The sequence below is a fragment of the Neophocaena asiaeorientalis genome, unplaced genomic scaffold, assembly GCF_003031525.2.
Source record: "Neophocaena asiaeorientalis asiaeorientalis breed wild unplaced genomic scaffold, Neophocaena_asiaeorientalis_V1.1 scaffold183, whole genome shotgun sequence".
Classification (NCBI taxonomy): Eukaryota; Metazoa; Chordata; class Mammalia; order Artiodactyla; family Phocoenidae; genus Neophocaena; species Neophocaena asiaeorientalis.
The window spans coordinates 2,090,603-2,107,157 of NW_020175199.1; the positions used below are offsets into that span (position 1 = coordinate 2,090,603).

General features: G+C 42.1%; 1 protein-coding gene across 1 annotated transcript in view; it reads left to right on the forward strand.

Annotated features, from left to right (window-relative positions):
* Positions 1-4,251: 4,251 nt before the first annotated feature.
* TMEM26 (transmembrane protein 26) overlaps positions 4,252-16,555 on the forward strand; it is a 48,197-nt gene continuing 35,893 nt past the window's right edge. The window contains exon 1 of the mRNA XM_024765194.1: positions 4,252-4,516. Coding sequence (XP_024620962.1) covers positions 4,326-4,516 — 191 coding nt within the window. The 5' untranslated portion in view covers positions 4,252-4,325. The remainder of the gene's footprint in view (positions 4,517-16,555) is intronic.

The following is a 16,555-nucleotide window of genomic DNA, read 5'->3' on the forward strand; positions in this document are numbered from 1 at the left end:
GTGATTTACTACTTTATTATTTACCCCATCATTTACAAGCAGCTGGCCTTAGAAGAGGACTCAGCTATGATGCCAGCTGGGGAATAACATATTTCTGTTTTGGGGTGTTGCTTATTCAGCTCTCACTCGTATCTTCATTTATTTGTTCAACAAATATTTACTGAGTGCTTGCTATAATTTGGGCATTTTTCTAAGCACTTTAGAAATATCAGTCAATTTAATCTTCATAATACATGAAGGTATTATCATTCCTCTTATCTTACAGATGAGAAACCAAGGCTCAAAGAGGTTAAGCAACTTGCCAATCGCTTAAGAGGTGGTGACAAGGCTTGAAGAAGGCAACTTGAAAGCAGCCTCACTCCAGACCCTTTGCCTATACTTCAGATTTCTCTTCCTTTCTAGCTGTTAAAGTGTCTGAAGATGGATAATTACCTCTGACTTTTCCTTTTTTAAAATAAAAGTAATTATTAGAGTTACTAGTAACTTAGCAAAGATCTGTTTTTCCTCTACTATTATACACAATGTGAAATAGTTGCAATTAGAGTTCCTATTTAATCCTTAGGTTTCAGAACAGTAAATAAATCTGTGAGTTTTCTGGTTCAAATTTGTGATCTAGCAGCTAAGACGTCACCTTTGAAATAATAGAAAAGATTTTTAAAGCCAGAAAGGATGCAATTAAAACAGTGCTTTGAAAGCATGGGGGGACAGAACAGGCATATTGAGGAATTTCAGGAAGATAGAATACAGAGAGGATAGGGTCAATGGAGAAAGTAGAGCAGAAGAAAACAGCCTAAGAGAACAGAGATGAGCACAGCTCTTTCCATGAGAGCTCCTAAGATGCTAAAGTCATACCAGCAAGTGTGAAGAGCAGCTGTGCTCAAGGTATTTATTCAATAACTATATTCAGACAGTCTATATTGGGGTCCACCGCTACTCCTTACCTAGAGCCCTCAACGATCTCGAGTTAAAATCTGAGAAGTGTTCTTGAAAGAAAGAGCGGGGGTGGGCTGGGTGAGACTCCTAGTAAGGGTGTAAGGAGAATCAGAGCACTCTTGGGGGTGGATGTGGCTCTTGCAGCAGCCAGGGCTGGAGGATGGGGTAGAGGAGAGAAATCAAGGCAGCTCTACCAAGGCCTGAGTGAGACGCACTAAGCACTAGCTCTCAGAGGCTCATGGGAGCCCTCCTTACACTGACACCACTGCCTGCTTGTGTGTGTGTGCGTGTGCGTGTCAGAGTGATGTCTGAATAGGATCAAAATGGGGCTATGGGAGAAATGAACATTATTAGGAGGTTGTGGCTTTTGAAACCAACCTGCAACTTTGGTAGCTCTGGATGCAGACATGACTTTGGATTGCATCACTGTTGGGAGGCCATGGGTGGGACCGTAATTGCATGCACACTCTTCAGGTAGTATCAGGCGGGGACATCTCTAGCCCTGTAGGTGTGGGAGATTTTTTTAACTGCTCAGTGCTTTTTTCTTTTTTAAAGATTATTGGACTCTTGGCTTGAAGGTTTCAAAATATTTTTCAAAGCTTCCAGTTTTCTAAAACGGGTTTAGGAGAAAATTAAAAAGAACTAACCTTAAGGTGCTCGTTAATGACAGTTTTGTTTTTCAGATCCAGAGACAACAGAACCTATACCGAATCTAAACCTTCAAAACAGAGAAAAACCAAGATGTGGGGAAGATGTCCGATTGACCTCCTTTCTTTTCTGTTAACCTCTCCCCCTGGAGAGCCCTTCTCAGGAGACCTGAGAAAGAGAAAAGCAACCCCCTAAAGCAGGCAACTGGTCTCCTCCGGGTGAGCACAAAAATTTCACAGCACATCCACTTCAAGCAAGGCCACTCTGTGAGCGTGATGGATCAAGACAAAAGATAGGACCACTCTACAATCATGTCCGAACACAGACAAAACATGAACATTGTCCAAACCACAAAAATGACCAAACATTCCCCACCTATCTAAATTAGCGTCAAGACACTCAATTGTAGAATTATTAACGCCTACTTGCTGATAGCATCCAATTTAGAGTAAAGCCCCACCTTCTTCAGCCCTCTTTAAAATCACCTAACACAAGCCCAATCCTTTCTAGTAAGTCTTTTCTAACCTTTCTGACAGCTTCTTAGTGAGACACCCCACAGTTCTCCATGGAGTGTGTACTCCCTCCCTAAAAACGTAATAAAACCAACTTGTTCAGCAATAGATGTGTTCCTGGTGCTGTCGGGATGATGGATTTTGACAGGTCTTAGGAATGTCAAGTTTCTCTCTGCACTTTTATTATTACTTGTCTCAGATCATCAAAGAGCAGCTCCCCTGGACTAAGTTTCCTGGTCCAGGCAGTAATTGCCAAGGTTTGCCAAGCTCTTAGGACGTGCCAGGAGCTTTATATGAATTAACTCCTTTTATACTCACAATGGCCCTACGAGTTGAGAGGCTTAGTACCCCGTTTATAGATGAGGAAACTGAGGTACAAAGGTTACACACAACTACGTGGCTGAGCCAGGAGTCCAGGACAGCCAGTTGAGCCAGTGCTGGGGCTCCAACGTGCACACCATGCTGCTTCCCGCTGCACAGAATCACTGCTGTACAGTCACTGGTCACTGTGCCATCAGCCTGCACTGAAGGGCACTATAATAAACAGCCCCAGGATATCACTGCTAGGTTTCCTGTAAGATACGGAAGAATGCAGACGCACAGGAAAAAAAAAATCTCCTTAATCACAGCACCAGAAATAACTGAGTTTCTTTTAAGTAACTGGATTTTTTTTCACCTAATGAAGACAGTAATTGTATAATTCAGAGATTTCAACCTAATTTAAGACAGGTATGGGATGATTTTAGACTGAATAAACCTAAGCAAGAAAGACAATTCTCTTTGAGTTTTACTTTCAATTTTACTAATGTGGTCAAGAGAGCATTCCTGCTTGGTAGTAAGAGGACTAGCTTTTTTTTTTGGCCGCCATCACGAGGCATGGGGGATCTCAGTTCCCTCATCAGGGATGGAACAGAGGCCCCTGCAGTGGAAGCCCAGAGTCTTAACCACTGGACCACCAGGAAAGTCCCAGGACTAGCATTTCTTTATTTTCCCAGAAAGAGGGAGGTTGAGGCACAGAGGCTTGGAAGGTAATAATTAATATCTAGCAAGATCTCAATAACTTAGCTTCATTTTATTCTACTGATTTTTGGTAATTACCTTCCATTTATAGCCTACTATAATTTTCCATTTACAAGTGATAAAAAGATTTCTTTAAAAATTATTTCAGTAAAAATTTGAGTTCGTTTAAGGAAAAATGTTAATAGTGGTACAGGTGGTAGGAGACCAAACAAGGAAACAAAAATCATGAAGGTGCTTTGGGAAACGCTGACTTCAGTTGCCTCTTTGCCTTGGGTGCTGGCAAGTCGGAGTTTACTTCATGAGTCATTGATGTCAAGGGTACAGTTCCCTACTCCATGAATTTCTCCGTCTGACCTAAACCTAGCTTTATCTTGTCTCCCCCTCACTGTCCCCTCTGCCCTCTTGTCTTGCCACCCTACTTCCTTTCAGAAAAAATAGTGTGGGGGGGGGGCGAGACATAATAAAGACTATCTCTTTGCTTTAATAACACCTGGTCCAAACAGTGGAAGTGACCCGGGCTACCCGTCCGCTAAGGGAGGGGCAGGGAGCTCTGGGAAAGCCCAGGGTGCCTCGTTTCCTCTAGTTCGGGAAAGTTTTAATTCTTCAAACTGGGCTGGAACCTTATTTCTAAACCTGCCTGCGCAGCAGATTCTCCGGCTCTCCTGCGTCCCATCTCAGAGTCACCGTGAGAGCCTGTTCCTGCAAGAAGTGTGAGTGAATTAAAGTACTTCAGTGGAAAAGTAAGGGAACCCCCCAGCCCCCGACGTCCCCCTCCCCCTTTCTGGCTATGCAGCCCCACGACCTTCAGTTCGCCTCCCTCTTTCCAATTCCCCGGAGCGGCGACGTTCTCGAGGACCCCACGGAGGCCGGGCGGCGGGGGTCGAGGGCAGGGACAGAGAGAGACCTCCCCACTCCCCGGGATTGGGAGGGGGATGGGCAAGCGCGGGAGAATAACGCCTGGGAGCCCGAGCAGCGCCGCCCCAGACTCCCCGGAAAGCCCGAAAAGCTGGGTGCAGAATCGCCTCTCTTTCAAGAGTTCTCAGGAAGTTTGGGGGAGGGGCGCTCCGCTCGCTCCTGTTCGCGGGAGGGTGAGGGAGGAGGACAGCAGCGGCAGGTCTCGGAGCTGTGTCGCGTCCCGCCCTCGGGCGGGCTCGGGTGCTCCCGGCGGCGGGGTCTGCGGGGCGCGGGCGCGGGCAGAGCGCGCCGGGCGGCATGGAGGGACTGGTCCTGCTCAACGCCCTGGCCACCCGGCTGCTCTTCGTGCTGCACTCGCTGGTTGGAGTCTGGCGAGTGACCGAGGTGAAGAAGGAGCCGTGGTACTGGCTGCTGGCGCTGCTCGACCTCTTGCTTTTTCTGGAGACGGCGCTGACCCTCAAATTCAAGCGCGGCAGAGGCTACAAGTGGTGAGCGCACCCTGGGTGAGGGATGGGCATGCCGAGTCCCCGGACGCTGTCCCCTGCGGCACTCTCAGGCGGCCCAAGAGCCCGTCTCCCCGACGATTCTTTACTGGGATGCGGAGGACACCCTTTGTCCTCGCTGGGAGCATCGAAGGAGCGCGGGATGCTTGGGCGTCGCTTGGACACAACGGAGTGCCCCAGGGTCCCAGGGCAACCCGGGAGAGGGGAAGGCTCCAGTTGCAGCCATGCGCCACCCAACCCCAGGTCTAGCAACTTGAAAGATGGGAAAAAAGAAGGGAAGCGCTTGCATGCTCTACAGAAAGTGCTCCAAAGTGGGAGAGTAGTGGGGCGACGGGGGTGTCATGTGCTGTGCGTTCTGAATTTGGGGTGTAATTGTGCACGGCTTAGCCTGAGTGCAGTTATGGGGATGCCCTTCGCCGGGCATCAGCGACTTGTGTAAGGGCTTGTGCACATCGGGCAGCGCTGGGGGCAGCACTTCCCGGGGTGAGAAGCCACTCGCAGCACGTCTGTGGTTTCAGCCGCTTCGCCGCAAACCAGCCCCAGCATGGCACTAGCTTCAGGTGTCTTCCGGGCTTGGTTGCTTCCGAGCCTTGGTTAATGGTCAGCCCATCTTGTCAAATGTGTCATTTCTTGCTTGTTTCAAACAGTCTGCTTAGTTTCACTCAGATTTGTTCTATATCACCTTAGGAAGTTACCTTAGATATAAATGTGTGATTTTGACATTGGTTTCACTTAACCTGCTTAGATTCATCTTAATTTGCTCTAACTTGTACTAAGATGGTACTTTTGAGATGAATGTGCATTTCTGAGCTTGTTTGCTCATATAAAGTTTATATAGCATTTACAACGTTAAAAAAAAAAAAAAAGATGGGTTACGATGCTGGTGAAGGTACTAGCAGGCAGTGGTTCAGCCTTCACCTCAACGTGCCAAACCGCAGACTCTTTAGTGATGTTTGATTTCCTCCCCAAAGACTTGGATGGCAATCAAAGAATTGAGAAAAAGATTCCCTGCCATTTACAAAGAGCCTCTATCTCTATGGCTCCACTCCCAGGAAATTTTCAGCCCAAACTTATCTGAGTTAGGCCTCTTTCTGTATTATTTTTTAAAACAATGAGTCTGTGTTTTCATGTATGCCATATTTAAGAAGAATACCAACTGCTATGAGATAGAGGAAAATACTGTTAGCCAATTCAAGAATTGTATACATGATGGCATATTAAGAAAAATTAAAAGAAAAAACCCCTCTGGACTGTTTTACATAGTCAACTACAAAAGGCTGTGTATTTCACTACAATCCAAGGGAGAGAATGCGTTGTCTCTTAAAATCATGTGAGTCTTGCTTAAATTTTCCACTGTCGAAAAATTTCTAGAATTATCAATGAAGGAATTATTCAAGTAGAATCAATTTAATACAACAAGGATTGGAGGAATGTCACTGCCCCTCCCCCCATTAACAGCTTATCAAGCAAGAGAGATCTGAGGAACTTTCCAGTATGCCTTTCGGAAATCTCAAAGAAAAATAGTATTAGTTCCCCAAATAAGCCTTAGGGTTAAAGAAACAAAAGGGAGAAAAGTGTTCACACAGCAAGCGGATCACGTGAGATTGATTTAGCTTTTACTGAGTAGCTTTAACACGCTAGGGTAAAAAATATCTTCAGTAACATGAGGATGAAATCTGAGGCTTAAATATGTTCCATGGAAAGTAGTCCTGCCACCAGCCACCATCAGAGCTTCTGGGAGAAATGTCAACCTCAGAAGAAGGACCAGCTCAACTGGCCCTGAAATATCCTCCTTCTTCTCCAAGAGTGAGGGCTTAGCTCACATTAAGTCAAAATTCCATGCCAGTTGTGTAGACATACTGTAGGCAATGGAACCTTCATGTCCGTATCACCATTGACCACTGATTGACCCAGACTGACATGTAACTTAAAACTGAGAGAGGACAAAAGGATGGGCCAAAAACTGGTGATGGTCAATATGGCAAATTAAACAGGAAACTGGGGACATGTTTGTATATAGAGCATGGATTCAAAATCAGACAGATAATGGAGTAAAAATTGGGGCTTTCCTACTTACTTGCTGTGAGGCACTGAATAAGTTACTTAACCTTTTTGAGTCTCAGTTTCCTCATCTATAAATACTTATCTCATAGGTTGTTATGAATTAAATGAAATAATATATATTGATGGTCAATGAATACAAAAGAAATGGTCTTTTCTAGATCCTAGAGTTTTTCTTATTTTTATTATGAAAAAATATTCTGTGTCCAGTGGACATATTTTCTGTCTGTAAAAGTCAAAAAACTTTACCTGAGAGACTGGCCAGTAAACCATTGGTTCAGAGCCAAAAAGCCGAAAATAATTCTCATCTTTATTTCAGAACAGGCCCATGATGTATATTGTATATTATAGCACTAACTGAAAAAAATTTTTGCTGGCTCAATATCAAGATTATATTTGAGAGTTAGCAAAAAAAAAAAAAATCCTTGATAGACTTGGCTATTATAAAATTTCAGGAACAAATGAGTCTTTGTAAAATGATCTAAACAGAAATGTGGTAAGTAATTCTTTGTTCTACTGATGTTACCAAATAAAACCGAGTCTACAAATATCGTCATTTTCATGATGGACAAAGGTCACATGCTGTTCTTTCATAAGTTTGAGAAAAAAATCAGAAAGTGGAATGCTAAAAAAATATAGAAAATTATCCTAGATATAACATGGTGACACTTAAAAAGGGTTTGATTTGGGACATACTTCATTTCTGGACTGAAGTTTTCTGAGTAAGGAAAAGTGTAATTTTTTGTTGTTTTTGAACGTTAAAAAAAAGTTGTCATTAGAAAATCAAGGCTGATGGAATAACAAAAAGATAAAGTAAAAGTGATGGCAGTAGGAAAATGTTCCTCTAAGTAGGAAAATGTTACTACAGAGATCTTTATGTAGATCTACATAATATAAAGATATATGTATCTTCTTCTTTTGGCTGAGTTGGGTCTTCATTGCTGCGCGTGGGCTTTCTCTAGTTGCGGCGAGCGGGGGCTACCCTTCGTTGCGGTGCGCGGCTTTCTCATTGCGGTGGCTTCTCTTGTTGCAGAGCACGGACTCTAGGTGCATGGGCTTCAGTAGTTGCAGCACATGGACTCAGTAGTTGCAGCATGCAGGCCCTAGAGTGCATGGGCTTCAGTAGTTGTGGAGCATGGGCTCTAGAGCACAGGCTCAGTAGTTGTGGCACACGGGTTTAGCTGCTCCACGGCATGCGGGATCTTCTTGGGCCAGGGATCAAACCAGTGTCCCCTGCATTGGCAGGCGGATTCTTAACCACTGTCCCACCAAGGAAGTCCCTATATATGTATCTTTCGATCCATTGGTCTTACATTTTTGACTCTACCTATAGAACCAAAAGTACCCATATGCAAAGACACACATACAAAAATACTAATTTTCATCTTGTTAGTGGAAAATAAAGCTAAAAGCAACCTGATTATTCACCAATAGATTGGTTGAAAAATTGTAATATACCCATACTATAGAATATTTTGCTGGTATTAAAAATAATGAACTAGGGCTTCCCTGGTGGCGCAGTGGTTGGGAGTCCGCTTGCCGATGCGGGGGGCACAGGTTCGTGCCCCGGTCCGGGGGGATCCCACGTGCCGCGGAGTGGCTGGGCCCGTGGGCCATGGCCGCTGGGACTGCGCGTCCGGGGCCTGTGCTCTGCAGCGGACGAGGCCGCAGCAGTGAGAGGCCCGTGTAACGCTAAAAAAAAATTTTAAAATAATAATAATGAGCTAGATTTTATCTATTGACTTTGAGGGATGTCCATGATATGTTGTCAGAAGAATAAAGTTACAGACTTATGTATATTATGCCCTCAATTTTTAAACAAACTTGTCAAAGAACTACCCTTTGTATCAATTGAATACATTGTCTATTTACTAGTCAAGAAGAAGAAGGAGGGGGAGAGGAGGAGGTGGGGAGGCAGGAGAAGAGAATGAGAAGAAGAAGAAAGAGGAGAAGAGAAAGAAGAAGAGTTGGAGGAAGAGGGACAACCCTCTCACACTGAAAATCAATCAATCAATCAATCAATCAAGGCCTGAACAGTGGACTAAACTCTGTTTATACATGAAGTGAAAATTTCTCTTCTGGAATATCAGATCCATGAAACTCCTTTAGACTGCTCTAGGCTAGTTTGAACATTGTTCTTTTTATTAAAATTTGCACCTGGCCCCAAATAAATTAAATCTATAGAAATCATGGTGCAATAAACAGAGCTAGAGAGGAAAATGTGAAAGAAATTTCTTGAAACGCAGCAAACATATTACACTTGTCCAAAGAATGTTTCTTTAGCTATTCTTTGGATAGGAAAAATGGAACTAGAGCTGCTGAGCTCAGCTGTCCAGGGACAGGCAACATTACATCAACACTAAGAACTTGCCAGTTGGAGGAGCTTAATTTGTTGGAATCCTGTAGAATAAAGAGGGTAAGCCAACGACACGTTCCTTGTTAAGTCCAACAAATGTGTGCTGGTGGAATTTGGCCCTTTTCCCCTAGTATTTATTAATTTCATCTGCTCTTCACTTACTTTTCATTAAGATGAAAATTAGTTTCACTGCTTTATTTTTTCTTGATTTTGTTTTCTATTGTCTGGGGAACAATCCAAAGGGTCTGTGAATTACCATTTAGGTACAGTCAAACAGAAGATAAGATTTCCAGTTGCTTTCTAGCTAATACTGATAAAATATTCCTCAGGAAATAGAAAAGCGATCAAGATTGTGACAAATTTGAAGCCTGTTCACTTAAAAGCAGGTGGTATCTGAGAATAAGTAGAAATCTAAGTTGAATTTATTGATAAAACTGTAGAATTGTAAGCACTGAGCTTTCTTCATCAAAATTTCAAGAATACAAGGTAAATATCATTGAGTTAATAAAACAGCTCACTTATATGGTCACCTTTCTGCATTGTCTCTTTCCCTTCTCTTTTTTTTTTTTTAAATAAATTTATTTATTTATTTTTGGCGGTGTTGCTACCAGCAGGCTTTCTCTAGTTGCGGGGAGCGGGGGCTACTCTTTGTTGCCGTGTGCGGGCTTCTCACTGCGGTGGGTTCCCTTGTTGCAGAGCACGGACTCTAGGCGCTCAGCCTTCAGTAGTTGTGGCTCGCGGGCTTAGTTGCTCCGCGGCATGTGGGATCTTCCCAGAACAGGGCTCGAACCTGTGTCCCCTGCATTGGCAGGCGGATTCTTAACCACTTCACCACCAGGGAAGTCCCCTCCCTTCTCTTTTATTAGGTTGAATCAGACAACTACTTGTTGACCTGCCTACTAAGTAAGCATGACACATGCTAGGTGCTGTGAAGAAACAGAAAACAGACACATTTGAGATTTTAAAATAAAATGTAGCATTTCAATGAAGTGTTCAAATGTAGACACATTTGAGATTTTAAAATAAAATGTAGCATTTCAATGAAGTGTTCAAATGTGTGGGAATAAGAGTAATTGTGAATATTTAGCATTTTGTGATGTTCGGGCTCTTTCAAGTGTTTTACAGAACTTCCCACTTGATCCCGACAGCAACTGTAGTTATTTTCTGTTTCTGTTTTCTCCCATTTTTAGGTGAGGAAGCTGAGGCACAGAGCTGTTAAACCATTTTAAGATCATTGAGTTGGTGATGGGGAAAACAGGGATGTTAAGACTCTAACAATTTAGAGGAGAAAAGGATGTGGGGAGGAGTGATGGGGCAGGGTGGGGACATGGCCAGGGGATGGTGAGTAGGGAGGGAGAGGGGGCTTTACAGCATTTGAGCTGCAGCAGGAGAAGCAGATATGAGAGAGAAGAGTGCCAAGGCTGGGTAAGTAAAGGACATCCTGAGGGAGGTGAGTGTGGGGAAACGATAACAGATTTCTCTGGAGGAAACACAGAGCCTTATCGTTCTTCATTCAGCAAAAATACCTGGAACATCTCAAGTGTGTTAGATGTTTTTTTTTTTAGTGCCAAGAATACGGAGGTGAATAAAGCAGGTAAAATCCTGCCCTGCAAGAACTCGTATCTTAGTCAAGGGACTCAGAAAATAAAGTAAATAATAAACAAGTGTGCTGACGGGGAACTGGATAAAGGCAGTCAAAAGGTACAAACTTCCAGTTATAAGATAAATAAGTACGAGGGATGTAATGTACACCATGATGAATATAATTAACACTGCTGTATGTTACATACGGACGTTACTGAGAGTAAATCCTAAGACTTCTCATCCCAAGGAAAAACTAGTTCTTCCCATTTCTTTTATTTGTATCCGTATGAGATGGATGTTCACTAAACTTACTGTGACAATCATTTCATGATGTACGTAAGTCAAATCATTAATGCTGTACAACCTTAAACTCACACAGTGCTGTATGTCAACTGCGCCTCAGTGAAACTGGAAGAAAAAAACCAGGTGTGCTGATAAGTAACAATAAGCAGGTAAACAAATGAGGGATCAGAACTATGAAGGCCTAAGTGGGATGCGTTATAGAGGGATGGAGGCCCCGGGGGAAGGTTCCACTGGGTGGAAAGAGAGATGTCTAGCTGGGGAGGTGACGTGTGAGCTGAGTCCGTTAGAGAGAGAAGGAGCCAGGCAAGGGAAGAGCCAGGGAGACGATGAAAGGAGTGAGAGGAAGAAGAGCTATGCGTGCTTCGGGACACTTCCGACATCCTCCCAGAAGACAGAGAAATACTTTCGCTTCTAGTCTTCATTGTCTCTTCTCTCCATGTCCCCTGCCTCCAAGTGAGAAATTCCTTCTAAATTTTATATTTGATCCTATCTCATTTAAAAAAATTGAAGTATAGTTGATTTATAATGTTTTAGGCATACAACAAAGTGATCCAGTTATATACACATACATACACACACATATATGTGTATATATATAGTCTTCTTCAGATTCTTTTCCATTATAGGTTATTACAAGATACTGAATAGAGCTCCCTGTGCTATACAGTAGGTCCTTGTTGTTTATCTATTTTATACACAGTAATGTGTATCTGTTACCATATCTCATTTGAAACATCATGTGTTTGAAAATGTCTGGCTGGCCCCCAACTAAAAACAGGAAAGATAAATTAAACATCAAAAGAGATTCCTTCCTAAATTGATTGCAAATTCAAACCAATTGTGTAAAAAACTCAGTGAAATCTGATTTGATTAATCAATTGTATTTAGACGGTTCAGCAGCAGAAATGAAGAACCTAGACTTGACAGGTATCATATGAGGTCTGATCCTGAACAAGTTTTGAGCAGTGTAGAAGAGCTCTGTAGGATTATAATGCTGTAGTATTTGATAATATGTATCTTCCTCTACCAAAACTGCTTACAAGAACGCCACAGAGGACGTTGGGAAATAAAAGCACTCTTCTCCTGATCTTGTTGGGCATCAGAGAGGACGAAATGAAGGCATTTAGAAGGAGACCCTATGATTTCCATATGGCCAGGGTGGGCACCGGAAATTCTCCCAGGAGATAAACTGTTTCTCTTCTTGTTCACATTTGCCGTCCAGATTTCCTGATATCTCTCCTTAACTTTTTAGTTATTCCAATAATACTTTCCACTGTGCGTCGGACTTATCAGCACTGCCTGCAGTGTACATCCAGAGCTTTATCATATTCGTCATCTTCACATGTGTTTGTGTGTATGCGTTTTCTATCCTGAACCTCGAGCTCAAGGCAAAAGGGTGACTTACATTTGCATCCTTTTTGTAGGCATACTGAATGTTACCAGCAAATGACTTTGATTTTAGTGATCCGAGTCATGGTTTAGGAGCAAGAGTCTTAACCTATCTTGAGTTAGTACTATGCTTTGCTCCCAAGAAGAAGTCATATTTTCTTCCTTTATTTCACAATGAACTTGGGATCAAATCAATAATTATGGCTGCATTTAGAATGGGACCCCCAGGAAGTTGAACCACTGAATGATGCCCGTGTTTTTCTCTACCAGTATGTTCAAGTGAGACATTTAAAACTGAAAATTAAGGCTATAATATTTTGTAACTTCGTGTACTTGACTGGGAGAAAAACAAAGTACAAATTAGTGTGGGCAGCTCCCATGAGTCAGTGTATATGTGTATATCCCTACTTCTAAATTTCAAGCATTTCTCCTTCTCATAGCAGTGACATTATTATGCATACAGCATCAGGACGAATCTGAATAGCTTCACTTTTACAACAATGGAAAATTCACCTTTACATGGAGGTTTATTTTCCCCATGTGCATTTCCCTCCCTACTCCGGAAGTTCCTCTAAAGTACCAATATCAGGCGTGTTAGACCTGGAGTGCATAAATCATTTTGTTAAAGAAAACCCGTGGTTTTTAAAAAATAAAATAGTATTTTTTAATATGCAGGTATGAAAAAATGAACTTTCTTTGAAAGTCACGTTAAGGATTGTTAACGATCCACAACTTTAATATAAAATGCCAAGGTGGGGCTGATTTTGTTTAATTTTTCTGAATATAAACTTACCACCCATAGTTGTTCAGGGAGAGGGGTTATATTTTATCTCTGGGTTGTCTGACCTCCAAGAAGTAGCTGGTGTATGACTGACTTAATGTTGTATGCTTATTAGAATAAAAATTAGTAATTCTTAGAAAAAGAAGAAGTCCTCTCTATGACGGATGCCTCTGGCAGCCTTGGTTGGGTCCTACAAGAGTCCTTTGCTTTCTTATTTCCCTGATTGAGCCCCCTGTTCCACACACCTATTTTATTATTAGGAATAGCCTCTTAATATATTGGCTGTGCCATTTTCTGACAGTCTGTTGATAACGGAGATGAGGATGATGATGAAAGTGACGGTGATAATGCAGGTGGTAACAGTTATTGATTACTGAGTACTGACGGTGCTCCTAGCCTGCTTTACATCCATTATCTCCTGTGATCCTCACGACCACCCAATGAATTCGTTTTCATCTTTATTAGTATTTTATGATGGGGACGCTGCCGCATAGCAAGGCTAGGTCACTTATCTAAGGTCACGACTAGTAATAATAAATCACAAAAACAATGCCTAGCATATGGTGAGCCCTCACTTTTATTGAGCCCGGCTTTTGCACTGAATGGATTACCTCCTTCACTCCTCACAATAGCCCTCGTGCTACTATTCTAGCTCCTACTTGCAAATGAGGAAGCCAAACTCAGAGAAGTATTCCCACGCTCGGATTAAACTCCATCAGCCTGTTTGTTGCGCTCTGCAGTCAGTAACCAAACTGGGTTTTGCCTGTGGACAGTACAACTACGTATATTTTGGGGGTCAAGGATTCCCTGCAGTAGAGAAAGGGTCAAAGTATTTACTCTGTTTCAAAATTGGGTAGGTAAATCTCAGGTGACTTGCTAATGAGTACTAGGATGGTTTTGCTTAGAACGTAGAAAATTTCAGACTCCACATGGCCACGACTCAGAGACACTTACACAAGCAGACATCCCTGTAAAATCAAAGCAGATGCAAAGGAAGACAGAAGAGGGGAAAAATTCTAGAGCGTCTTCATTTTTGGTCCTGAAGTGAAGAACCAATCTCTTCCCCAGAACAGAAATAAATACCATTGTCTTTTATAGAGTGAAATAAATTGAAGTGTTATATAAATAACATCCATAATGCATTTAATCCTCTGAGAGACCATTAAAATTCATTAGTCATTAGTGCTTAAGTTCGCTTGTTCATTAAACAATCATTTATTACAGTAGGTGCTATGATGGTGTTCTTGAAGGAATATAAAATATGCGCAGTTATATGAGGACAAGACAAAACAATACTCTGAGAACCAAATAATTTTCCACAAATTCAGTCCAAGAGTGCAGAAAGGCTTCAGAATAAAGATACGGTCTGTATGGTACACTTGTGGGACATGGAAAGTTTCTCAGGTATGTGCTTTATGTCCTAGCCTTTGAAGTGGCTGGTGGTTTTACAAGAGTGGAGAGAAGAGGGAAGGGCTTTTCGGGTTGAGGGGATATCATGATGGTAATACACAGGGCTTCAGTTGGAACCAGCTCATTTACGAAGATGTCACGATTTCCTTTGCCTCAGAAATTCTATGAGCAAAACAGTAATGTAAATCCTAAAAACCGTTGCATATTTTGTCCCTAGAGCTCGTTTAGTCGTCCTGAAGCATTTTGTTGAGGTTTGAATGTGAGCAACTTCAATTTTAATGGAGTTTGTTCTTGCTTTAGATATCATCTTGGAAATTCTTAAGTGAAGTATGTAATACTAATTTTGCTAGTGGTTGATATTATACTTTGAGAATGTTACCTTATTGAAAAAACAATCAGCGACAATGAACAAAGAAAGTTATAATTAAAGGCCTAGTGTTCAGCTTCAGAAGTATTCTCCTTTTTACAAAACCTAGATGTGGGCATTCTTCAAGGGCTTTGGAAATCTAAAGAACGATTCCACTGTAATAGGTATTCCTAACCCATTTGAAGTTCCTCCCTGTCTCTTCTGTTCTCGTTATTAGTCTGCTCCCCCATAAGATCCTGGACAAAACAAACCCATCATCTGATCTTGGTACCTATTGAAACATACACACTCCATATTCAATTTTCCATTGGTGGGGAGTTCTCACCAGCCTACGGCCATTTGGTTGCGGCCTCCTCTCCCCCTGCTCCTCCCTTATGGGCGGGCACCAGCAAAGGGCTCTAGGAGGACAGATTAGTGATTTCCCAGGCATTTGGGGGTCGTGTGTTCTAGAGGAGCACAGGGTGCATTTTGAGGGGTGGCAGAGAGGTAGGTGCTATCTGGAGGCTGTCGTATTGGACACCCTTACCCCCTGTGCTAACAGAAAGCCCTCCTGAGCAGCCCAGGTGGAAACCGTGGCTGTTGAGGCCCACTTCAAGAAACCAGTCTACAAGTAAGGAGGCCAGACAGTCCTTAAGTTGTTAGACACGGTTTAGGGGCTCATGAAAGGATATCTTGACCTAGTTTCTTGATTTCCATGAAAATAAGCCTATTAATATAAAGCGCTCCAGAAATTTTGAAGACCCTCGAGGCTGTTTAACGTGAGATTTTGAAACCTGGGTCTAGTATATCCTGACAACTCCACACTGCCTTTGTAGAGTAGGAAATACTGAGCAGTGAAATATAAATAAAATCGCAGTTCGCATCAGAGTGATTTTGGAACATTATTTTTGCTCCATTTAAATATTATCTGTCTTCAGGTTTATGCATATAATTACAAGATTAGAATCCTCATTGTTTGCAGAGAGAAAAGCTACACAGGGTAGTGGGTGATATTATGGTTAATTTTTCTTCTACTTGCCTACTTCCATTGTTGTATGTTTCTAAAGTGAATAAATGTTACTTTTTCAATAAGAAAACAATAATAAATATCGTTTTGGGGAAGAGGAAAATGGAATCCTAATTCTACGCTAATGGTGAGTTGAAGTAGATATCCATGGCAGGACTAAATTGCTAAATGTCATGACATAATCATTTTGTGAAAAACACTGTCATGTTGAAATGACAACTTTGTATGGCAAATGATACTTTATATTTGGACGAACTGAACTGAAAATAAAGCAATGAGTATAGCTCTTTAAGAGCTCAGAGCAGTGTCTAGCATGTAGGAAGACCTACAAACATATTAGTGAACAAATAAGTACGTAAACAAATAGAGAAAAACATCCTTTTGCTGTGTATTTAGAGAGAATTGGTGTGTTGGCTAAGGGCTGTGAAATAAAAAACAAACAAACAAATAAAAAAAATTTCTGTGGAGAAAAATTATCTTCAGGAAGGCTGGAATTTAGAAAAACTAGCTGAGAAAAGGGAAAGCAATTTGGCATTAATGCTGGGCATCTTCTATATTGTGATAGGGTAGTGATAGTTGGAACTGTAATAAGTCTGAGTTTCCAAGGATAGGTAGCTCATCAGTAATCAGGTATCATCAATTTTGTAAAAATATCCCACCTGGGGCTTCCCTGGTGGCGCAGTGGTTGAGAGTCCGCCTGCCGATGCAGGGGACACGGGTTCATACCATCAATTTTGTAAAAATATCCCACCTGGACATGTCTTATT